The 24,200-nt window shown below is 45.5% G+C and overlaps 2 protein-coding genes across 3 annotated transcripts in view; one reads left to right on the top strand and one right to left on the bottom strand.

Moving 5' to 3' along the window:
• Positions 1-9,975, top strand: part of sept10 (septin 10) — a 28,976-nt gene extending 19,001 nt beyond the window's left edge. Inside the window, exon 11 of the transcript XR_005130368.1 lies at positions 9,836-9,975. The gene's annotated coding sequence lies outside the window, so the exon portion shown is untranslated. The remainder of the gene's footprint in view (positions 1-9,835) is intronic.
• Positions 8,673-24,200, bottom strand: part of LOC108439508 (E3 ubiquitin-protein ligase SH3RF3) — a 222,959-nt gene continuing 207,431 nt past the window's right edge. For both annotated transcript variants that reach the window (XM_017717952.2, XM_037539086.1), the window contains exons 9-10: positions 16,896-17,248; positions 8,673-10,000 (exon numbers count right to left, since the gene is read on the bottom strand). In XM_017717952.2, the coding sequence (XP_017573441.1) occupies positions 9,832-10,000; positions 16,896-17,248 (522 nt within the window). In that variant the 3' untranslated portion in view covers positions 8,673-9,831. The remainder of the gene's footprint in view (positions 10,001-16,895; positions 17,249-24,200) is intronic.

Raw genomic sequence — 24,200 nt, 5'->3', positions numbered from 1 at the left:
CACTAGATGGCGCCAAATCATAAGCTGTTGTCCAGGCGTAGGCCTGATTAACCCACATACCGTCTGTACAAAAACAATTTGTAGCGGGTCGCAGGAGGTCTGCTGGGAAACGGTTTGGGTTCGTGGGATCGATAGCAGCGTGCCATCTTAAATTTCACAGTCACAAACTGGTTGGGGATTAAACCATTAGCCTCGGCGGCGGAGGTGTGGGTGATGGTTTGGAGCGCGAGCAAATGGCTTTTGGAGGGTGCTGATTAAATAAAGTGTGGGCGCTCAGTTCCCGGAATCCGCTGTACCTGAGAAACAGGGTCTCTGGCAGCTTTCTATGAAACAATAAAGATGAAGCAGAATGAGGTAACGCTCCACACAGGTCCCTGATTGGTTGCTAGGGCAACAGGAGCGAGAGCGGCAAGATTTCGGAGCTGGTGGGAGGTAAACAGGTCGACGCTGGAATTCAGTATACACTTCTCAAATGCCTTTCATCTCTCAATTACAAGCTTTGTTCTCTCAAAACTGCACCAATGAAATGAATTTGGGGCCACCAAGCAAATGAGGCAGGGCTAACTGGTTGGCTTTGCCAACTGCACGACTCGGAGTCTTCTGGAGTCGACTCATCTCTCGACTCCTGCTGCTGGAATCGAAGGAGTCGACACATCAACTCCATTTAAAACCAAGACAGCTTCAGAGCTCGTAAAGGGCTGCAGGGGAGACCAGCTCTGACCGCTTGGCCAGACTGGTCTGCCTGCTGGTTATCTGGGCAAAGCTGAAAAAAGCTGGTCTATCAGTTTTAACCAGCTGGCCATGATGGTCATCCAGCTGCAACCAGCTTGACAGAGATGGTTAACCAGCTGAACCAGCTGTAGACCAGCTTGGCCAAGTTGGTCAAGCAGCTAACTTATTTATACTTATTATGAAGTTTATTAATGTTGTTATTAACTTTATTATTGCATGGACTCTTAACTTTATTAATGATAACTTACTAACTTTATAAAGACTTATTCATGTAAACTTTATTTTACATTAATTTATGAAAATGTTTATGTAAACTTAGTTTATTAATTAAAAGTTTATTAATGCTCTTATGAACTTTATTACTGCAAATCTATTGACTTTATTAACGTTAACTATTATAAAATGAAATGCCACCTGCTCGTGTGACGTGTTCATACCCTGTGATTCTGAGTTTGAAGATGACTTTAGTCGCTTTAGTCCACGTTGATAGAGGACAGTATGTCATGCAGTCTGAGATAATCACATAATCGAGTCTAAAGCTGATATTTTTTCCAAATTTCAGCTTTTATGGATTATTATTTGTTGTGGTTCTTTTAGCTTCGTATCCAAATATCAACGAGCTGCTGTGTTTATTTAGCAGCACAGCACGTCCTCAGGCCCACGTGGAATTTCTCACTTTAAGGCGAGGAGCCTCATTGGCCGTCAGGGTCCCGAGGAAGAGTCATCTGCATTTGCATTTAGATAGATGGGAGTTGACGGGCTTCCAGAGCGACTCTTCCCGGGAACGTACGCCACGGAAATTGGTTTGTCACTCAGGTCTGCAGCTGAAGATTTTAAATTTCCAATTACGAACTGGGATACAGTACAGAGTGACCAGGAGAGAAAAGTAAACAATACAGTAACAGAGAGAGAGAGGGAGAGAGGAGGGGGGAGGGAAAGAGAGGGGAGGGGGAGAGAGAGAGAGGAGGGGAGGGAAAGAGAGAGAGAGAGGAGGGGGAGAGAGGGGGGAGTGAGAGAGAGAGAGAGGAGGGGGGAGTGAGAGAGAGAGAGGAGGGGGGAGTGAGAGAGGAGGGGGGGAGAGAGGGAGAGGGGAGGGAAAGAGAGAGAGGAGGGGGGGAGAGAGGGAGAGAGGGAGAGGGGAGGGAAAGAGAGAGAGGAGGGGGAGAGAGGGAGAGGGGAGGGAAAGAGAGAGAGAGAGAGGAGGGGGAGAGAGGGGGGAGTGAGAGAGAGAGAGAGGAGGGGGGAGTGAGAGAGAGAGAGAGGAGGGGGGAGTGAGAGAGGAGGGGGGGGAGAGAGGGAGAGGGGAGGGAAAGAGAGAGAGAGGAGGGGGAGAGAGAGGGAGAGGGGAGGGAAAGAGAGAGAGAGAGAGGAGGGGGGAGTGAGAGAGAGAGAGGAGGGGGGAGTGAGAGAGGAGGGGGGGAGAGAGGGAGAGGGGAGGGAAAGAGAGAGAGGAGGGGGGGAGAGAGGGAGAGGGGAGGGAAAGAGAGAGAGGAGGGGGAGAGAGGGAGAGGGGAGGGAAAGAGAGAGAGAGAGAGGAGGGGGAGAGAGGGGGGAGTGAGAGAGAGAGAGAGGAGGGGGGAGTGAGAGAGAGAGAGAGGAGGGGGGAGTGAGAGAGGAGGGGGGGAGAGAGGGAGAGGGGAGGGAAAGAGAGAGAGAGGAGGGGGAGAGAGAGGGAGAGGGGAGGGAAAGAGAGAGAGAGAGAGGAGGGGGGAGTGAGAGAGAGAGAGAGGAGGGGGGAGTGAGAGAGGAGGGGGAGAGGAGTTTGGGGGAGGGGGTTCTGCCTCATCCTCCCTCAGTACACGTCTGATTGACTTTACTGCCACATTTTTCACTCCAAAATGTCTAATAATAATTATACTAACAGTTCTGTTAGTAATAATTCATAAAAATGTAACAAATCATTAAATATAATATGAATCATTAATATTAATCATTAAATAACCAGTTTTATATTAATCATTGGTTGATTTTCTTCACTCTGAAAGGTCACATTATAATTCTAGCAGGAGAAATAATAGCATAACAACAGTAATAATATGATGAAGTAAAGGTTATTACTACTTTTTTATAAAAATTTATTAAACAATCGTGATATCAAGTAATAATTATATACGTGTATAACTGCCTATTATACATCGTCACTGTCCAAGAAAAACAAGCAAAAACACTGTTACCTTTAAATGTAAGTTGGTGTGGAAATAATGTAGAAAGTGGTTTTACTCATACAGCAACAATCTGTCTGTGTATATATATAAACACATATTGTGGACGTGTCATAACATTCATGACCACCTCCTTGTTTCTTCAACGCTCATTGTCCTTTTTATCAGCTCTCTTTACTGTGCTGGTCTGAGTGGATCAGACACAGCAGTGCCGCTGGACTGAGAATAGTCCACCAACCAAAAATATCCACGCAACAGCGTCCTGTGGGACTTTGAGTGCAGATCAAAGCTGAGCCAGTGTGACGGGAAACAACCGTTTGTATCTGACTTTCATGTCCAAAATCGCCGCTCCGCCCGACCAGCCGGGACGTCGAACGGACCCGGCCAGAGAGGAGCGGCTAATGGGTTCAGTCGATTTGATGAATTCTGACACGAGCTTTGATCAGGATTTATTTTCACCACCAACTCTCATTAAACAGCTCTGCATAAGACTTTAAGGTGGTCTGTTTGCTCGGAAAGCTTTGACTCTTCCAGCCAGCGAGGTTCTGCCGTCTCTGGTGGTCTCAAGAACACTCTGAACTTCTTCCCACCATGTGTCATTGGCAACAATGCACTCTAACCGCACTGTCCAGTGTTGCCCAGAGCAGGATAGGTTCCCCCTTTTGAGTCTGGGTTCCTCTCAGTGCTTCCTCATGCATTTAGGACGTTTCTCCTTTTGAGTCTTGGTTTTAATCAGCGGTTCTTCTTCATGCTTTTAGGGAGTGTCTTGGTTCCTCTCAATGGTTCTTCCCCATGCTCTTAAGGAGTTTCTCCTTATGAGTCTTGGTTATTCTCTGGTTCTTCTTCATGCTTTTAGTGTATTTATTCTTTTGAGTCGTGGTTCCACTCAGTGGTTCCTCCACATTATCCTAGGTAGTGTCCTGGTTCCTCTCTTTGGTTATTCCCCTTGCTCTTAAGAAGTTTCCCCATTTGATTCTTGATTCCTATCAGTTTTTCTTCCTCATAATCTTAAGAAGTGTGTTGGTTCCTCTCATTGGTTCTAGCTCAAGCGCTTAGGAAGTTTCTCCTTTTGAGTCTTGCTTCCACACACTGGTTCTTCTTCATGCTTTTAGGGCATTTGTCCTTTTGAATCTTGGTTCGTCTCAGGGCCTCCTCCTCATGATCTTAGGGAGGGTCTTGACTCCTCACACTGGTTCTTCCCCATGGCTCTTAGGACGTTTCTCCTTTTGAGTTTTGGTTCTACTCAGTGGATCTTCTTCATTATTTTAGGGAGTGTCTCGGTTCCTTTGAGTGGTTATTCTTCATGCTTTTTAGGTGTTTGTCCTTTTGAGTCTTGGTTCCTTTCAGTGGTTCCTCCTCATGTTCTTAAGGACTTTTTACTGACATTGCCTCCCTGAGTGACACTCATTAAGGGGCTTAACCTGAACCCCACTTCTGCTAGACCAAGAGCTTCTAATCTAAAACCTCTAGCCAGGGTCATCACTTTTGGCCCATTTGTTAATAACCAGGTTTACTACATGGGTGTTAGCAGAAGAATCGGACTGTGCTGGACACCACCCCTCCCGGACCATAACAGGTGACTCCTGCTGTAGCCCATCCCACATTTTGGCTCTATTTCAGGTAAACACATCCCACTAGTCAGTAAACGTGTCGACTAGCTCAGGAGTTGATGCGGGAATTAGGAATGGCTGTTTTATCAATCAGTTGAATATGAACTTAAATAGCAAAAAAACTGTACAATATGCATTTACGGCATTTGGCTGACACTCTTATCCAGAGCGACTTACAACTTGATCATTTTACACAGGTAGGCCAAGGTGGTGTTAGGAGTCTTGCCCAAGGACTCTTATTAGTATAGTATAGGAGGCTTGCCCTGGTGGGTGATTGAATCCCAGTCTACAGCGTAGAAGGCAGAGGTGTTTCCCACTACACTATCCAACCACATCCCTCCACATCTTTAAGGAGGTTCAACTTGAAAAAAAGTGGCAAACAGCAGATAGAAATAGACACACCGTATGTTTTAAAACAAAGGCATTTATTGCTAAAATGCACTTGACATGAAAAAAAAAACAAAAAACAGATCACGAGTAGTCAGTACAGGACAATGTGTAAATGAATACAATGTCAAAGTCACCAGAGAGTGAGTTTGTGAGGTGATGTTCCTCAACATCTCAGCTCTAGCACCAATAGCCTATAAATATGTTTTCACAATATATATTTTTATATTTATATATTTATATAGATCTTTTTCTTCTCAATGCAGTTATGAATGAAAAACTCTTCTGAAAGGTCTTTTCAGTGGTCACGAGTGAGGAACACCCTGGACAGAAGAACACCAAGGTCCGCCTGTCCATGTCATTACTATAGCGCCTTGTCTCCATTGTGGAGATGTATTTGTGCCTGGCTTTCAGTGAGCAAATTGGCAACGGCACTAAGTTCACGTACAAGAGATAAGAAGTTGCACTCTGACATGAGGTGAGATAGAAGAGTCCATCACTTGGAATCATGGTGAACCAATAAAACTTTTTTTTCTAGGCAAGTGTTTCCCAGGTGGTTCCTGGTCCTGAAGTACCCCTCTCCAAAACATTTCATGTTCCCCCTGCTCCAAGAAACCCATTTCAACTCAGGAAGGGCTTTTAATTGATTGGAGTTGGTTATTAGAGTTTGAGTTGGCAAAACAACAAAATATACCAAACCCAGCACCCAGACTGAGTCTGTCCTAATGTTTCCAGTCCAATCTTTAGGCACCCTATAGAGTCCACCTGACTGAGGTATTCCAGTTCTTATACCTGTGCCAGGTATTCAGTTCTTGCTTGCTTGGTTTAGGTGTGACTGTGAGCTATGGCAGAGCAAAAATGAGGGCAATTTGGGATTTACCCAAGGACTAGTTTGGGAAATACTGGTCTACGGTGGTGTAAAAAGCAACAGAAAGTCCAGTGACTTCTGAATGATATTTAAAGTGGCCAGATGTGATCTCGTTATGACATCTGGGTACAACTTGTTAAAGTTCTGGTGCCAAATTCTGGTGAAATCTGCCACAAACAAGGACGCCCGCCCCCCCCCCCCCCAATCCCTGTCGTCCGTGCTTTTTTATCGTCCAGAGCACAAATGATAGCACAAGCAAAACAATCCACCTAGAGAAACGTCATCACTAAAGGAACCGTTTTGCCCTCAAAAGAGATGTTTAATTTTTAAGACATGTAATGTGTTCTCCGCACACATGGCACACACCGTACATGCTTTTTTGGAGTCATGCTGACTCACGTTACATCCATGGGCTAACAAAAGGGTTGTTTATCCGACTATGTTGACGATCTCCCCCAACTTTGTGTTTGCCTTCATGAAGTGTTGGATTGGTTTAGAAATTTCAAACTCCAATTTCAAACAAGTTCCCACCCTGTTAAGTCTGTTTTGACACCAGCGTTTCACCCAAAGTGTCTCAATGTTGTCCCCAGACGTTCTCTTCACAAGATCACGTCTGAGACTAATTTCAAGACTGAACTCCAGAAAGTCCACATTTTCGCTCAGCTCCCAACAAACCTGGACAAAACAAGGAAGAACTGAATGCCTGGTGTTCACGTGACTGTCTGGGGGAACCCAAGGACTGGATCGGGAGCTGCTGGTCTAGGACAGTCATAGGGCACCCCCGCCTGGTATATTTCAGTATTTCAGTGTTGCTCTCCCGTTTCAACTGGGTAAGGGCTTGGCTAATTAGCTGATCAGCTGGATCAGTTGTGGGAAAACACCAAGGTATGCAAGCAAGGGGTACTCCAGGATGATTGCTGTGAACCACTTGTGTAGGGAGTTGTCTAAGCCAAAAGAAAGGCTGGCAGAAGTCTATCAACTGCTGCGTGGTATGGAAAGGCTGAGGCAATGACGGTTGAAGTGTTTGTATCGTGCCTTAGCTTCATGGGGGTCTAGCTGAAGGGCATGTAGGCAGCCTTACCACTGAGAAATGGGACATTATTGTGAGGAGTCTGAGGAGGCCGTCCAATGACAAGAAGATCCATCATGGGTGATGAAATTACACCCCAGCCTGAGCATCAGCGTCAACTGCCAAGCAAGCGAGGCTTTTAATCTTGATTCTTTCTGATTTACCAGTGGGCTGTAATCCCTGTCAATCCCCCAATCACTGCCCAATGTGCTAAATCCACAATCCACTGTGGTTTGACACCAATCCTGGGCCAGTCCCTGGCACGATTATGGAGATTAGACTGCACAGTCCTCACCCCCGCTGCCCGACTCGCCGCTCCTCATCATAAAACCAAACGTGGCTCAGGAGAATCTATTCAAAATCCTCTCTGCTTCTTTCATGCTGCAGAGTGGCTCTTTGTGCTGCATCAGCCCACACCTTCCCACCTCTGGATTCATACTAACTAGCTGCGTTTTTAAGGAGATACAAGAAGGAGTGCTTCTATCGTTCTTCAGCTATTTGCGCTTGCCAGACAATGTGCAGCCCTCTCAAAACCTAGCGCCCAACCGCGGCTCAGAACTTCACGCTCCCTCTCCGTTGGCTTTGCCTGGGCTTTGTGGCCGTTCGCCGAGATTAGCGATTATGCTCTTACTATGCCAGCTGCTTTCACATGCAAAGCAACTCCTCTTTCCTCCCTCTGCCTCATCAACCTGTTCTCTTCTTGTCCTCACGAGGATGAAGAAGCGTGTGCTTGCTGAGATTTTGTGTGAATTTGTGGAGGGAGTCTTTTCACGAGAGTCACTAAGCCATGCTTTTAGAACAAGCATGAAGAGCAAACAGGGAAAAGACGTCCATATTAAAGACACATTCAGAACATGATGCATTCCTGTAACACAGCGAAGTTCTACGAAAACACTACATTCTCTTTACCCCATGGACCTCAAAAGCACAGCTGCGATACAGAGCAATATGTTTCAGGCTCCCTCTCTAATTGAGACGTTGGTGTGTAACCTGGGGGATGTAGTTGGGTTCCTCTGAGACGAAAGTGTTTCCCCCAGTCGTACAACCGATTTGTGCTTCTTCATGCAACCAGGTTGCTCTGTTTACTACTTTAGCGCTCTGTCTGTATTCGCTGCGTGTTCTCCCTAGTTTTGGGGGTTTACAATCTTTTAATTCAAAACTTCAAAAAAAAATCTCTGAAATTGAGCTTTACATCCGCAGAGGGTCACCATTCAGATCAGATTTTTAAAAGCATGACTTTAAAGGTTTAAATCAGAGTACTGTGCATAAGTCAGAGACCACCCTTTCATTTATTTAACTTCCAGTCAATATGGATTGATCACAAGTTATTAAGAAAAGTTTAAGAAAAAAAAAAAGTACATTTCATAAAAAATTACACAGAAGTTTCAACAACTAAATATCAGACTTTTAGCATTTAGACTATCCACCCATTGCCTTTGTTACAGCTCCCACTCTTTGCAGAAGACTTGGGCCCAATGCCGTATCTTATTTTAACCCCTGCCCTTGTTTTTTAGTGTTGCCCCTTGGAACCGGGAATAACGGGGAGTGGCTGATCTTCCTCTGAAATGAGACCCTCTAATAAAAGAGCATCACTTCATTAACAGCTACTAGCGCCGCTCTGTAGGCGACCCTGCCCGTCTGCAGGGGCAGCAGAGGAGGGGAAAGTTCAGCTCCTCACTGCTGGGCTTTAGTTACATTTAGGGATCATACGCCTTCAAAGAGGGGGGCAGTTATTTATTATCACACCCCCTAATTCTTCAGTGATATGAAGCTGGAGTCAGAGATTCTCCAGATTCTTGTTCAATTTTCCCGTTCCACCTTAAATGAGGCAGCATTTCTAGAGCCTGAGGTGCCAGAATGTAACTGCTGCTCCATTTAAGGTGGAACGGGAAAGTTAACTAACTACTGAGACATCAGCAAACTACAAGTGATTTTTATGCTTGTTATGAAGAAAATGACCATAAAACATTGAAACGGCATCAAACTAAGACGATACAATGTTTAGCATAATTTTTTAAGAGAAAATTCTCACATTTGTGGGTTTCTTTGGTCTCTTGTGCTCCATCTTGCCGTTTTCTGTTTTTCTCACAATACTCTGTTTGGAGTCTCTGAGAAACCTCAGTTTGGAGGGTTCCTGTTACCCTAACACTTGGCCCTACCCCTCCATCTCAACAAGAACCAGGATGATTACACCTAGACGTGAACCCGTAAAAACAGAGGGGTAGGGCTGAGTGGTGGGGGCGAGGGGTGAAATGGGATTGGGCCTTTTCCCACACCTTGGAAGTTCAGTCTTAGAAGTAAATTTAGCACTTTCTGCTTCACACGATCCCAATACAGTGTCTTTTACAGTGTGGTCTCTGACTTTTACACAGATTTGTAACTTTTAGGGTATTTTTTTATAGTAACTGATAAAACATTAATAAAAAAAGTTTTGAGATGGTGCAAACTCACTTGAACTAAGAGGAAGCGTCCATCATGGCTTTAGAGCAAATGGCAACACAGTAAACACTGGAACGCATGGCCGCTTCACATCACGACAGAGATGAAGAGACACTGTTTCACTTCACATTAGCATGACATCTGAGACTGAGCCCACAAAGAGGCGCAGAAGTGGTCATGGGATAAAAGGTGTCGGTCAAAAGGAGTCGTGAGTGTGCGTTGCGTGTCAGAGCTGGACCAATAATGGCTTTGTTTGTATAAAAGGGGCGTTAGGGGGTGGCGGTTTATCTCAATCGGTCAGCAATTTTGCCCATTTCTTGTTGTGCTCGTTAGGGAATTGTGCCGTGGGGTTTAACTTGAGGTAACCCTGCCTCTAGTGGACAAAGGATGATGACGGCCGCTTCTCTGCATGGGCGGATCTCTGTAAACCTTTTTCACAAATGTTTCTTGAGTGCTGAACGTTTTTGGCTCAGCTGCCGCTCAGTTCTTTCCTCAGAAGGTTCCGAGATATCCCCGGAGGTTAGACATAGCTGCTTGTTGGTGATGGGATTCCTCTCTTTTACCTCAGAAACTCTCAACGAAGCTGCCAGGGAACAGCCCCGTGCGGCCAGTGCGCTGCAGAGTGCCTTTGTACCAGCCATCCTCCCGCTTCTTGTGCACGAAGACGATGTCGCCCTCTTTCAGCTCGATTTCGGCCTCACTCTGCGGCGGATAAGGCACCACCACACGGTACCTGCGGCCAGAGCAGCACAAGCCAACATGTTAGCATGAGGAAGAGGGCAAACAAGCTGAAATCACATATCGAACCTCACTGAAAAAGTGAATGGTGAGCCGTTACCCAAAATGTTAAAGATCAGCCAAGAAATGTTTGGTGTCTAACCCAATCTGCCCCCCCCCGAATTTAGTCGTATCCAGATCCACCCACTAGTTAGGACTCCCCAGTCACACGATACCACCAGTGCTAGGAGGGCGAAGACAGCACAGGTTACCTATAAGACCTGTGAAGCGCTTCTGAATCTTTTCAAGCTGCCACCAATACAACATCATTGGACAGCCAAACGCGCTCAGAGGAGGCACTAACCACCAGTTCTGTTACGTCAGCTAACAGTGTTAGATCCTAATGTCAGTGCATACTGATCAATGCACAATCATGACTATATCATGACCTATGGGGTTCAGGCCTATGGTGCACATAAGGCCCAGGGCTTGCGTCATACACAGGCCTCAGCTTATTTTTGTGCGTTCATGTGGTTGGTTGTAACTCATAGTGACAACGTTATCCGATCAGCAATGTTCTAACACTGTCTGTTGTTTAGGCTCCGTGTACCCAGACGTCATAAATGTCCTTGGGGCCCTTGTCTGACTCTAACCCTATTTTCGTATGATCACGCGATGCTCATGCCATTTTATGTGTATATAAACTCTGATCAATAAACGAGAAAAGCCTTCGAGTACAGACCGAGTCTCTGTGGTCATTTGAGTTTCCCCCAGCTGGCTGGACTCTCAGGAGGACGGAGGGCTTCTTGCTTAAGTTCACAGCTTTGGTACTGAGGTCAAACCATAGAACCTAAAGCCATCATCAAACGGTTCTAACAAGAGACATCTGCGCTGGCTATTTTGCGCTAGGTGATGTGGGGGATGGCGGGGGGCATTGGTGTCTGAAGTTTGCTTCTGTAGTTTAGCACTGGAGCTTATCTAAGCCACTTATCCTTCTGGGTCGCGAGAGGGTGCTGGAGCCTATCCCAGCAGTCACTGGGCGAAAGGCAGGAAACATCCTGGACATCGCAGGGCAAGGCTATTATAGCCCACTACTCATAGAAATGTAGTCATAGAAACATCAGGCACTTGGGTAAGGAAAATATTGTGCAAACTTGATTATTCGCCAAACTATCACTTTAAATCTGGCTCAAAACTGCATACACAGAGGAACCATGCTGTCTTTGATAAGGAAGATTTATGACCTGCACCAAGAAAGCAGACGTGAAAATCCCTCTACTTGGAACCCAAGGTAAAGCAGACAGCATGCGTAAGGGAGACGGATCCCCCCAGATTCTCTTTGATGCTTGGCTCAATTTTCGCTCGCTTATTTTTGCATGCAGGCTTGCACTGGGGGCAAGAATTGACCACTAATTAGTGAAGCTCACACAAAACATAAACACAAACTCCTACTGAGGTGGCCCTACCAAAAGTCTGATACACTGAATTTCCAGTTTAATAGCTTTATCTACCTTGTACCTCCACTCACTGACCATATTATACACCTACCTTATAGGACAGGGGTCGCAACCCAAATGTTAAGAAGAGCCATTTTGTCCTTTAAACAAAAATCAAACCACCTTGAGAGCCTTAACATTTAATGTGCATTTTACCATCTTGGCTGTAAATATGTCTCGGGATGTGTTAATGAACTAGTACAGACTAAAAATATAATATAAGCAAAAACACTTTATATAGTATAGCCTTACTTGCTATAGCTCTTCTCACGGGATGCTTTTCCACAAAAGTAAAATAACGTTAGTCTTCTAAAATGTCACTCAACATTCAAATTTTATGAGGCTGAAGTCGCTTCTCATTCTCCTGCTTCATTTTAGAATTTTCCTGTTCCACCTTAAATGGTGCCTGAGGTGTATCTGCTGCACCATTTAAGGTGGAACATGAGAATTCGGCCAAGAAGCTGAAGAATGAGAAACAGACTACAGGCTCGTAACTTTATAGTGTTTGTCAGTTTCTCGTTGCAGATTAAACGTATCGGGAGACCCGCTGGAGTGACTATAAATGCAGTCGATTTGTCTCCAAATGATCGATGTTCGTCTTAAATCTCTCTCTTTGTCGTTCCGCTAGACACTAGCTAGGCGATACTCTTGTCTGTTTTGCTGTGGTGATAAACAGTCTGCACACCAACCTTCAGGATTTAAGGGTGAATTAGCAGTTCTACATTAACTTCAGCGTTTAAGACCTTTTATTGTTTTGCTTTTGGCTGTGTAGCTGAGTGGTTAAGTCACTCGTTCTGCATGTGAGATTGGATTCCAGCACACAAAAGCACTTTTTGGGCCTCTAATGCTACTTTGCCGCCAATCTAATTACATCACTTTGGCAATGCACAAGAGAGAATTTGAGCCGTTCTGTCATTAACCATGACAGAAGCCCTTAAATACAATGTATTTATGATGGAAACTCATATCATGATGGTGATGAAAATACAGTGGAGCTGTGAGATAGGTGTAATTGTGTAATTCCAATTGTGAGTGTAGTTGGTGCACAATTCAAACTATTCCCACCACTTCCACATCACACTGTTGATTCCCTTTATACCAACCGTGCAAATGCAGTTCAGGTCATTTAAATGATTACATACATACACGGACACAATTGCAGACGATTATGACAGCAGTTTGTGTGTTTCTCTGTGTTTCCTCAATCGATTTTCCCTGGGGAGACATGGATACGGACCCAGCGATTATAAGGAGGATCACGTCTGGAGCCTCTCTCGGGGATAAAACGGCGCTGTGTTATTACCGTCCTCCACAGCTGCCGGCGACAAGCCGATTTGAGCGGAGAGAAAAGGGAAAATCAATCGATCGTTTTTCAGCGGCTTCAGGAGGAGCCGGGGGGGGGCGGGGGGTGCACAGGCTGCCAGGCAGGTAATGTATGAGCCTTAAGAAGCTAGAACCTGCCATTGCTGCTTCACTGACACTTTGAAGTGGCTGTGGAAATGGATGACAAAGCAAACATGTCGGCATGAAGTCTGCAGAAAGATAGTCCCCTCTGCAGCCCATTATATCACAGTCAGACAAAAGAAGCTGACTTTCGGGAGTTTAAATCACAGTAGAGGTCGCAGGTCACTGTCTCATGGATTGTAGGCCTAGAGAAGCAGAGCTCAGTCGATAAACGGACAGTAACAGAAGCTCTTGCTCTGTTTAAGGAACAGTGCGATGAAAAAAATCAAGTTTACAGTTTAGATCTTCGCCTAAATGTGGCTGATCAGCGGAGACGTGTTTGGTGTCTGAAGTTTACTTCTTTGGCGCTGGAGCTCACAGGAGTAAACAAAAGCATGTAGTATTAACCGGCATCCAGAAGTCCGTGTTTTTAGATAACCTACAGTGTCGGAAATCACAAAGTCTGTTAGTGATACTGAACTCCTCAACACAGTTTGAGGCAAATGTATAATGATCATCGCCTGTGGGCGTTTCTGAACTCAAGCTGACCATTGGTTACCATGGTTTCACTGATGCTAAGTAAATGCCATGGCTGTATGCTGTACTTCACTGGCCAGTGGCTATAGAGTTCATACAAAATCAATCAAACCACAAATCAGATACCTTCCAGCCCAGTTCTTACCACAAATCAGATGCGTTCCCACTAAAAATGACTGTCTATAAATCGAATCTCTGCGTAGTGCATCACTTTCTGTTCAGTCAGTATGAGAAGAAAACAGGTCTTTGCAGTAAAAGCACCTCCGCCGTTCTTCCATCTCTAGTACGAACCAAAAAGGGGCATATCGTTTCACAGTGGTGGAGATAAAGAACGTACCACCCTGCTCAATTCCCATTGGCAATCGCCACATTGCTTCGCTCCTCATTTGCATAAAGTTAAACTTTGTCAGAGAACTTGTATAGAGGAGAATTCCCGCTCGGCATTGTCTTCCGGGTTTCTCAAACACTAGAGGGCGCTCCTGAGCGAGTCCCAAATGAATGGGTTAAGATGGAGCCTGTGAGAAAAATCGTAGCTTATAAATGATTTATTAATACAAAAAAGAATCGAATCATATCCTGAAAACTGAACAGCATAAAACATTTTAACACCGCTGTGATATTTAAGAGCTTTTAAACTCGAGTTATAGGAGTTTAAACCGGCGCCTCATGACGTAAGAGAGCGCGAACAGCCAATGAGCTGCTCCGCTTGCCCATCAATCATCATGCTCTAGCAGTGAAGCCCCGCCTCCTGCTGCCCAAAACCCGTTTACTGTAGAATAAAGGAAACAAACAGGCGAGATTTCTCTGTTTTTTAGTGAAACTCGTCCTCCTACTGTCTGAAACTAAAGGAAAGTTCTGGGCGAGTGACTAGAAACTATTTTAATTGCTCGTTTTTAGCTGTTGAGCTCCATTCACTCCCACTCATTGAGGACTCACTTTTTGATATAATGGGGGAAATAGGAAGTGGCCAGACTCCTCATAAAGCGGCTCTGACATTGTCGCATTGACGACTCTGCCCAGTTTGCGCCACCAACATTTATGCTGCCAGCTTTCATTGGAAATGGATGATCTCCAGCAACTTTGCACCAACGTGCTGCTGCCAGTGTGAAAGTGGGGTACGAATGGATACAGTCAGAGCGAAGCTAATTTGCATATAAGAATCTACTAATTTACTGTTCATTTTTAAGACTTTCATGGTCATAAAAAAAAAGCGGAGCTGCAAGGCCAAGGTTTCTTATAAAGTGGCCAGTGAGTGTACACAGCGTGTAAAATCTGAACTGGGGGAAATGAAGTGCGGCCTTTTATCGGGACCAGATCTCAGACAGCTGCGCTTCAGTGCGCTTGGACTGCGGATACTGATGAGAATGTTCTGCAGAAACGAGCGGAAATCAATTCAGTCGCGTTCACACGATTTTCACCGCGTGGTGCGAAAACCATGGAAATGCAAAACGCGGCGGCCTCTCATGATTCAAACTCTCGGCGTGACCATTACATTTATTTTGAGACACGCAGAGCTCGGCGCTGAGACGACAAATGTAAACCATGGCATGCTAAATGCAATTATTCCAGACCGTTAGTGCCTGTAAAAGAACACAGAAAAGTGGGGCAGGTAGACGTTTCTGAATCGAGGAAACCTGAAGTATTAAATCTTCACTTTTATCAGATTCCTCAGTGCTGTGCTGATGGCCTAATATAGGAGACCAAATTACAATGAAAAGCCTCTGCGCTGAAGTCTCTGCATAAAATCAATTTCTCCCCTCGCACTGTTATTAGCAGGCTTGGCGGAGAGTGTCTGCTTCAGGGTGCTTAACAGGCAAGAGAACAAGATGTGTTATGAATTATGAATATGAATTAGCAGACGAGCAGGTGCCTCCTCTTTTCCCTGGTTTGGCGCCGCTGCCCTGTTTTCCTGCCTGGGAAGCGAACTCCAGAAACGTCGGCTAAAATGTCCTAAGAAACTACAATTTATTTTTTTTTAAACTTACAAAAGTATTTCTTTCCTGAACATGTATTTTTGAGAATATATGTTCTGAGCTGAGCTTTTGTTATTCTTAGGGTAACAATCACACTAGACATCTCAATGTGAGACCAAGACAAAAATGAGAAGTGATGGGGAAAAAGCCTCCATTTCGGTGCAGCTACCAATTTAGTCACTTAGCGTTTTGGCAAGCAGTTTTGTGGTGAGAATGAAGATCTGTCCAAGCTGTTGGTTGCTGGCAAAGTAGTCTCACAAGACGGCTGCTTATTGTCAGAGAGTCTGGTGCTGTTTATCTCCTAACATGACCACTAACTTTGACAGGAAGGGGCCGTTCAACTGATATAAGAAATTCCAGACATTTCTTTTGAGGGATATATTGGGGTGGGGGGGGGTGGGGGTGGGGGGGGGGGGGTGGGGGGGGGGTCTTTATTGTATAAAACCATTTAGCAGCTTTAGAATTGACAGCAAGGACAGAAATAAAAAATAAAGTAAAGATAAATGCACCAATCAGGCGTAACATCATGACCACCTGATGGTTTCTAAGCTCACTGTCCAGTTTATCAGCTCCACTGACCGTATAGCTGCACTCTGTAGTTCTACAGTTACAGACTGTAGTCCATCTGTTTCTCTGATACTCTGTTACCCTGTTCTTCAGTGGTCAGGACCCCCATGGACCCTCACAGAGCAGGTACTGTTTGGGTGGTGGGTCATTCTCAGCACTGCAGTAACACTGATGTGGTGGTGGTGTGTTAGTGTGTGTTGTGCTGGTCTGAGTGGATCAGACACAGCAGGGCTGCTGGAGTTTTTAAACACTTCAGTGTCGCTGCTGGACTGAGAATCGTCCACCAACCAAAAATATCCAGCCAACTGTGCAGCAGCAGATGAGCTGTCGTCTGTGACTCTACATCTACAAGGTGGACTGACAAGGTAGGAGTGTTTAATAGAGTGGACAGTGAGTGGACTGCTTTAATAGGTTGGGCCCATTTGACTGACGTGCAAAATGCCCAGTCACAGGCTGTTGATTTAGAGTGATTTGTTGGGACCTGTAGTTTTTAACGTTAATCGGAACTATTTTCCTTCCAACCGAGACCTCAGCCTACGACTGGCAGGTCTTTAGGCTTGTTATGAAGAAAAGGACCATAATACACTGAAGATAATACAATGGTTATCATAGTTTGTAACAGAGAAAATTCTCACATCTGTTGGTTTCTTTAAAACCTACATAACACTCATAACATGGAGCGAGTCTCTGTAAAACCTCCGTTTGGAGGGTCATGTAGCCCCAACACTTCGCCCACTTCGTGGTTGGGGCGAGGGGTGAACTGGGGTTGGGAATTTGTCTCTTAAATGATGCGATAAATCGTGTTTAATCTGAGCAGGAACATGAACTAACAAGGGGAAAAAGGTCGGTTTTGCTTTCAGGTTACTATCTGATGTATTTGCAATGTGTGCCATACCTCTCGCGGGACAGGGGTTTGGGTTCGGGTCGGATGGCCAGCAGGGAGGACGAGCAGGGCTGTCTGACTGGCGGAGAGACGAAGTTCAGGTCCAGCGAGCCGGACTTCCTGTGGAGTGGCTCCATGCCCATGGCTCCCTGCATCTCGCTCTCGATGGGGCAGGACCCCGCCCGGCCGTGACCCGCCGGCTGTAGCTCGGACGCCATGGCGCCCTGCATGGACGAAGAGGAGGAGGGGTCAGGCGCCGGGGAACGGGGCTCATGCGTCGGCGAAACGGACGGCGGAGAGCGAGACTTCTTCTTAGCTGCCGCGCCCGAGAGAAGCTTCAGGAGGCCACTGCTCTTCTTTTCTTTCTGGGAGGAAGAAAAAAACAATAGAGAACAGAAAATAACTTGCAGTTATGAATAATAACAGCATGAAATAATTTAATATGAATTATTTCTCACCAGTAGCTCACTGAAGTAAGCGGTTTTGACATTTTTAGACAATTGAAATGGAAAAAGTCTGAAGCGCAGAATCTGACCCGTCCATACAGAACGCAAGTCAAATTTACGTGGTTGGTGTAGTGGGGAGCACCTCAACCTTCTACGCTGTAGACTGGGGTTCAATCCCGGCCTGGGTTAATGCCCTGCACTATACCAATAAGAGTCCTTGGGCAAGACTCCCAACACCGGCTACTTGTGTAAAATGATCAAAGTTGCTCTGGATAAGAGCGTCAGCCAAATGCTGTAAAAATGTATTTTGAATTTATAAATGTGACTCATTTGTATAATCATGTAATATCAATCAAATGAGCAAGGGTTCAACACTGAGATGCGGCTATGATTAAAAGTTTTTTCTTCAATCCAAAAATCTATAAACCTGTTTGTTTTTGGTTGTTATCACTGAAGCTCAGAGCAAAGCCTTTTGTTTGTTCTGCTCTCTGCTGCTACATTATGCATGCAGTATGTGGGAGTACTCAGGCTTTATTTGCCATTTTGGGTTTCAGAAGCTGTGCTAAGCACCCCGTTCCACCTGGGCTGGGTTCGCTGTCATGCCGGCGGCCGCTGGGGTCTTTTGAGACAGAGGAGTGAGGAGAGGGACAGAGAAGCTTCGGATGGACACAGAACACAGCTGTACTATTGAAATCCATGAGAATATCCAGCTGTGAAACTAGTGAAATCTAGCCTTTTTGTCTTAGAGCACATTTTTGGCACCAAACGCATCCTAAAAACCACCGTTTTAAAAGTTCAGTGTTCAAGCTGGCCTGAACCTCTTTCCAGCCTTAATGCTGGCCGAAACTTGCTCCAGTGTCCCAGGCTACCTCAAACGTGTTCCAGTGTTTCGTGTTCATGCTAGCCAAGCCTTGTTCCAGAATCCATGCTACTCAAAACTTTGTACCAGCCTTCAAGCATTTTGTCCCCATTTCCTTTGTGCAGATATGATAATAGGAGATGTTAATGGACATATTTAGTTTTGGGATGAAAGAAGTGTCTGCGATGGACTGGCGACCTGTCCAGGGTGTATCCTGCCTTGCGCCCGATGACTGCTGGGATAGGCTCCAGCACCCCCCCGCGACCCTGACGGAGAAGCGGCTTGGGAAATGGATGGATGGATGGATGAAAGAAGTTCTTTTACAAATGTCTCCATCTGAATTTCCACCCCAAATGCAGAACGAGCCAGTTCTTGTTAATTTTCGTTAGAACCATTAAAAGCTTAATACTGGGTTTGGTAATTGTGGGTTTGGCCCATTTCTTTGCCACCCTGTGTGGCGTTCTGTGTGTGGTATATTCAGAAGGGAGCGGTGTCTGAGCCGCCGTCTGACAGATGTCGGTGAGTTTATTATGCACCGTTAATTGGCTCTGATTCCCTCCCAGACATGCACTCATACATACACCTGACGGCAGGAGTCAAAAGGCAGTGCAGAGGTGTGGAGCTGGTTTCAGACAGGCGGGAGGAAAGAGCCCCCCCTTCTCAGATGTCACGACACTCCGCTCCTTCACACTCGTCCACCCTCACATGCCACGCTGTGAGGAAGGCCACGCCAGTATTAATTAGCCGTAATGAATTCAGTATCTCTGTGGATGGTGGCGTCATTTGTGGATTTGCGTCCTGTTGGTTTCATAGATCCTCTCAGAGGAAATGTTTTTCAGGGAATGGAAGTACAAGGTGATTCTAAAAATAAAAGTTTTCATAAAGTTTATTATGTAATTCTACAAGGTCTCAGTCTGAACCTCCTCCAGCTGTACGGACGACATCAACACCACAGTCAAACTCATCCCAGACTGGACTGAGCGTGTCGGGCGTCGCTGCTCTCACGGCTCTTTCAGTGGGATTTCGGAGATCATCCAGTGCTGTGGAACCAGCGCTGAATGCTCTGAGCTGCTGGAGCTTCACTGCTGATGAAAATCAGGCTGCTCAGTTCTGACGGATTCACTCTGATTGACGTGGAGAACGCAGAACGTTCTGCTCAGGGGTCTCAGCTCCTCTCAGACTGAAGGAGCCGGTCAGAAACTCTATGACCCCCTCTTACAGTTGGAGTGTGATTGGTGATCGAGGTAGCATGAAGCACCGGAGCAGGTTTCGTCCAGCGTGAGACTGAAACATGTTCTTTCTAAAAATCTGAGAAACCATGAGGGAAAAGTGCTATTTAATCAACTGTGTAAATGTACGTACCGACTTTTGGAGCTGTGTCTAATATTTCAGGCATCTTTTTAAGCCCTGCACCCACCATGACGTGGTTTCCCCTTGGAGAAGGAGCCAACTAAGGAAATGCATTCCTGAGACCTGCGTCACCATTGGCTCTTCCCTGCTCGTTGCTGCAGTGAACTGCTGGGTGAAAAGCTGGAAATTCACTCACATGGTCTTCTTGTACACAAAGATAAAATCACTAAAATATTTCCACGTTTGACATAAAACTCAAAACTTCCGTAATCTGCCACACCTGAAACAGCTCATCACAAGCCTAAAATCAATCTCCCAAACAGAACCGGGGTGACAGATATCTACAGGTGCGCACTTCAAAAAGGACGTTCTTCAAGGGTTCTTCAGTAAAGGAAATGGATCTGTGTAGGACCATGAACACTCAAAGAACACCACATGATTAAAAGGGTTTTCTTTGCTTCGTTAAACAGCTTTTGAGACGGATGGAGAATGCAATGTGCTTTTTGAAAAGGGTTCTGCATAGCATTGATAAGGGTTCTCCTGTATAGAACCATCTACAGCACGTTCTCCATCAATCTGAAGAACCGTTTCATGGAGAAGGGTCTAGCCATGCACTCTCAGCCTGACATGCACCACCAGCCTTTTAATGACGTCGGTTCAGCTCTTCCACAACAGGGCTTCTGTCGGTTTTAGAGGAAAAACGAACTGAACTGGGCAACGAGAGCCACACTGAAGGTATATTAGCGTTGCCGTATTGATAAAAAGGTAATTAAACATGGAAACTTTCAGAATAAAACCACGACATTCAGACATGAATGTGGGGTTCATTCACAGAAGAAACAAAACGGCTACTGAAACTGATGAAAGCCAGGCTGAAGACGATGAGAAACTGTAAGATTGATTAAAATTGAACTTATTCTGGATTTTAGCAGGCTGTGACAGCGTACAGTCAGCGTAGTACCGATTACTTCTGCTGTCTCGTCAACGTCGTCACAACCTCCTAGAAAGTTCTCAGACAACGTTTATAATTTTCTTAGGAACTACATTGGGACATATATTTGGGACAGTCATGGGCTGGAGGTTAGGGAACCAGCCCTGTGACCGGAAGGTCGCCGGTTCGATCCCCAGAGCCGACAGCACATGACTGAGGTGTCCTTGAGCAAGACACCTAACCCCCAACTGCCCCCCGGGCGCTGTGGATTGGGCTGCCCACCGCTCTGGGCAAGTGTGCTCACTACCCCCTAGTGTGTGTGTGTTCACTAGTGTGTATGTGGTGTTTCACTTCACGGATGGGTTTGATGAGGAGGTCTAATTTCCCTGTTGTGGGACTAATAAGGGTCACATAATAATAACTTAATATGCTTGATGGTTGCTGTTAGAGGCCATTAGGAAATGATCAAATATATCAGTCCCAGAAGACCTGATTAAATGATCAGAATCCTTTACACTGTGATATTAACCCATCAGGAAAACACAGAAAACCATTAGAGACTACTGGAACCAACAGACACTTGTAATGGGTTCTATGACGTTTTCATCAGGGAGGTACATTAAATGTAACGCTCCACAGCCCTCACTTCTGTCCTGTTAAAGACCATTAGATCAGATTTAAAATGAAGAGACAAACACAAACTCATTTCTAAAGGAATCAGACAGTGAAGAGCATCAGACAGGAATCTGGAGATTCACATACATTTTAAATAGACTTGATAAACACATTTACATACAGTTATTCTTGTATGGTGCATTTATGTGTAATATTTCCCCAGACATGAAATAAATGTATTTTTAAATATATTTGGTTAATATAGGAGTATTTTGTAAAATACACTGCAGCATTTTTAATATATTTCAGCTTGAACTGCAATGTATTTAAGGCCTAAAGCCTCTTTAAACAGAGACGACCACCTGCTGAAATTTAAAAAGGTTTTGGATCTAGAAGATGTGCTAAAAATCCGCTGCTGTCTGAGACAAACATCAAGGACAGAATGTTTTTGGCAGAATATGGAACGTTTGACTCAGAGAGGTTCAGCACAGTCGTGTGGACTGATGAATCATGGTTTGAGTTGCCTGGTGATGGTCCAGAGAGTCGTCTGCAAAGATCTGGTGGGAAATGCACCGATCAGGCCTAACATTCTGACCACCTCCTCGTTTCTACGCTCCCTGTCCAGTTTATCAGCTCCACTGACCGTATAGCTGCACTCTGTAGTTCTACAGTTACAGACTGTAGTCCATCTGTTTCTCTGATACTCTGTTACCCTGTTCTTCAGTGGTCAGGACCCCCATGGACCCTCACAGAACAGGTACTGTTTGGGTGGTGGATCATTCTCAGCACTGCAGTAACACTGATGTGGTGGTGGTGTGTTAGTGTGTGTTGTGCTGGTACGAGTGGATCAGACACAGCAGTGCTGCTGGAGTTTTTAAAAACTGTGTCCACTCACTGTCCACTCTATTAGACACTCCTACCTTGTCGGTCCACCTTGTAGATGTAAAGTCAGAGACGACAGCTCATCTGCTGCAGCACAGTTTGTGTTGGTCGTCCTCTAGTCCTTCATCAGTGGTCACAGGACGCTGCCCAAAGGATGCTGCCCACAGGACGCTGCTGGCTGGATATTTTTGGTTCTCAGTCCAGCAGTAACACTGAGGTGTTTAAAAACTCCAGCAGCACTGCTGTGTCTGATCCACTCAGACCAGTGCAACACACACTAACACACCACCATCACATCAGTGTTACTGCAGTGCTGAGAATGACCCACCACCCACATAGTACCTGCTCTGTGAGGGTCCATGGGGGACCTGACCACTGAAGAACAGGACAATGCTAGCTTGAGAACAAGTTAATCAGGCTCATGTTCTGGGCTGGTCAGCATCCAGATTTGAACCCTGTAGAGAACATTTGGTCTCACCTTAAACACAAACTAACTGGGAAACATTTTTCTTTTTGAAGCCATTGACTTTGCGTGGAGCAAAATTGCCTCCTCCTTCTGTGAAAAGCTGTCTCAGCGCTTCATGCTGTTGATCAGAGTCACTGCTCTCAGTTTCAGTCTCCATTTCCTAAACACTTTAGCTGAGCACACTAACGTTATTCCTCCTAATAAACAGACACACGTTCAGCTCCGTCTCCTCATTATTCATAACCATCACTGTAAAATTTCATCAACATTCACACACGAAGGTAATCAGAGGGACGGTGGAGCTCGAGTCTGCAGCATCTGGGCTTTTAAACACTGTTAGAAAAACTCAGAAGTCAAAGCCCCAGCCCCGTTTTCAGTGTTGATAAATGTAGCATCGTTATGCTGTTTATAGTGAACTGAGCTGCCTGACACTGCATAAAACAATAGAGACAGATGGTTAAAACAGAAGGTAAGACTCTGGATATTTAGGATATTTTGGCAACTTAAGATGGTTTTATCTGAAAATAAAATTATAGACTTAAGAACTTGTGTTCTGTAATGGCTTCTGTCCTAACAAGTTGCCATGGCAGCAGAGCAGATAAGATATGATCTCAGACTTAATCATTTTCTGTAATACAGCCTCTGAACTAAATTTTGTCTGCCCTTTTGTTACTTGACAATATTTAACAACTGCACAAAGGACGTGTATGATGAGTTATGCAGTTAGCACCACGCTAATTGGGAGGCAACAAGCTTGTTAGCTGCATTAGCCTCATATCTTCAGCACTAAAACTAAGCAAACTTATCGCAGCAAGAGTAAAAGCGAAACTGTTCCTTTAAGAAAATCAGCAGCGACATTGTACATTAACAGTGTTGTTAATTCACAGCTGATACAGAGCTGACGTTTGGTATTGTGGAGATACACGCTTGTCTGATTTTAGGTGCTGAAGGAAACGGTTGAGAAAGAAGTCTAAACGCCGAAGGAACAAAGACTCAGTGCTCCGCTAACACGAGGAGACGCCTGCCAGCGAACATCTTCAGAAACACCTTAAATCAACCCTATTGTCCTGCCGCGCTTCCACAGCTGCCTCCCCGCTGTTTATGTGCCGTCAGTCAGGAACAGCAAACGGGAAACAAATCACACACACTCTCTTCTCCTGAGTCCGCACTTCGCTCTGAAACATTCAGACGTCAACACAAATCAAACCGTTCATCTTGGGAAAACACCAGCCGAGGCTTGACTGTGTTTCCCTCAGACGACAGAAAGAAAAAGCCATGAAGAGATGTGGTTTATGGCGCTGGTGTTTAAACGTTTTAAGTGATATTTTTTTGAGATCTGAGGAACACTGAAGTAAGTTAAGGCGGCACGGTGGTGAGGTGGGTAGCCCTGTCCACTCACAGCAAGGAGGGCCTGGGTTCGAGTCTCCGGCCGGGCGACCAGGGTCCTCTCTGTGTGGAGTTTGCATGTTCTCTGTGTCTGCGTGGGGTTCCTCTGGGTTTCCCCCCGCAGTCAGGCCAACTGGACGTGCTAAGTTGCCCCTTGGTGTGAGTGACTGTCTGTGTCTGTCTGCCCTGCGATGGACTGGCGACCTGTCCAGGGTGTATCCTGCCTTCCACCCAATGACAGCTGGGATAGGCTCCAGCACCTCCCACGACCCAGAAGGAGAAGCAGAAGATGTGTGTGTGTGTGAAGTAAGTTAGACAGCCAGCTTGCTGACTGTAGCTTTTAGCTTCTGACAAGTCGTCTCTGTCGTTTGACCGATCCGTT

The sequence above is a fragment of the Pygocentrus nattereri genome, chromosome 6 (assembly GCF_015220715.1).
Source record: "Pygocentrus nattereri isolate fPygNat1 chromosome 6, fPygNat1.pri, whole genome shotgun sequence".
NCBI classification, from domain to species: Eukaryota; Metazoa; Chordata; class Actinopteri; order Characiformes; family Serrasalmidae; genus Pygocentrus; species Pygocentrus nattereri.
Note: the sequence above shows the minus strand (reverse complement) of the source record. Positions and strands in the feature narration are given on the sequence as shown.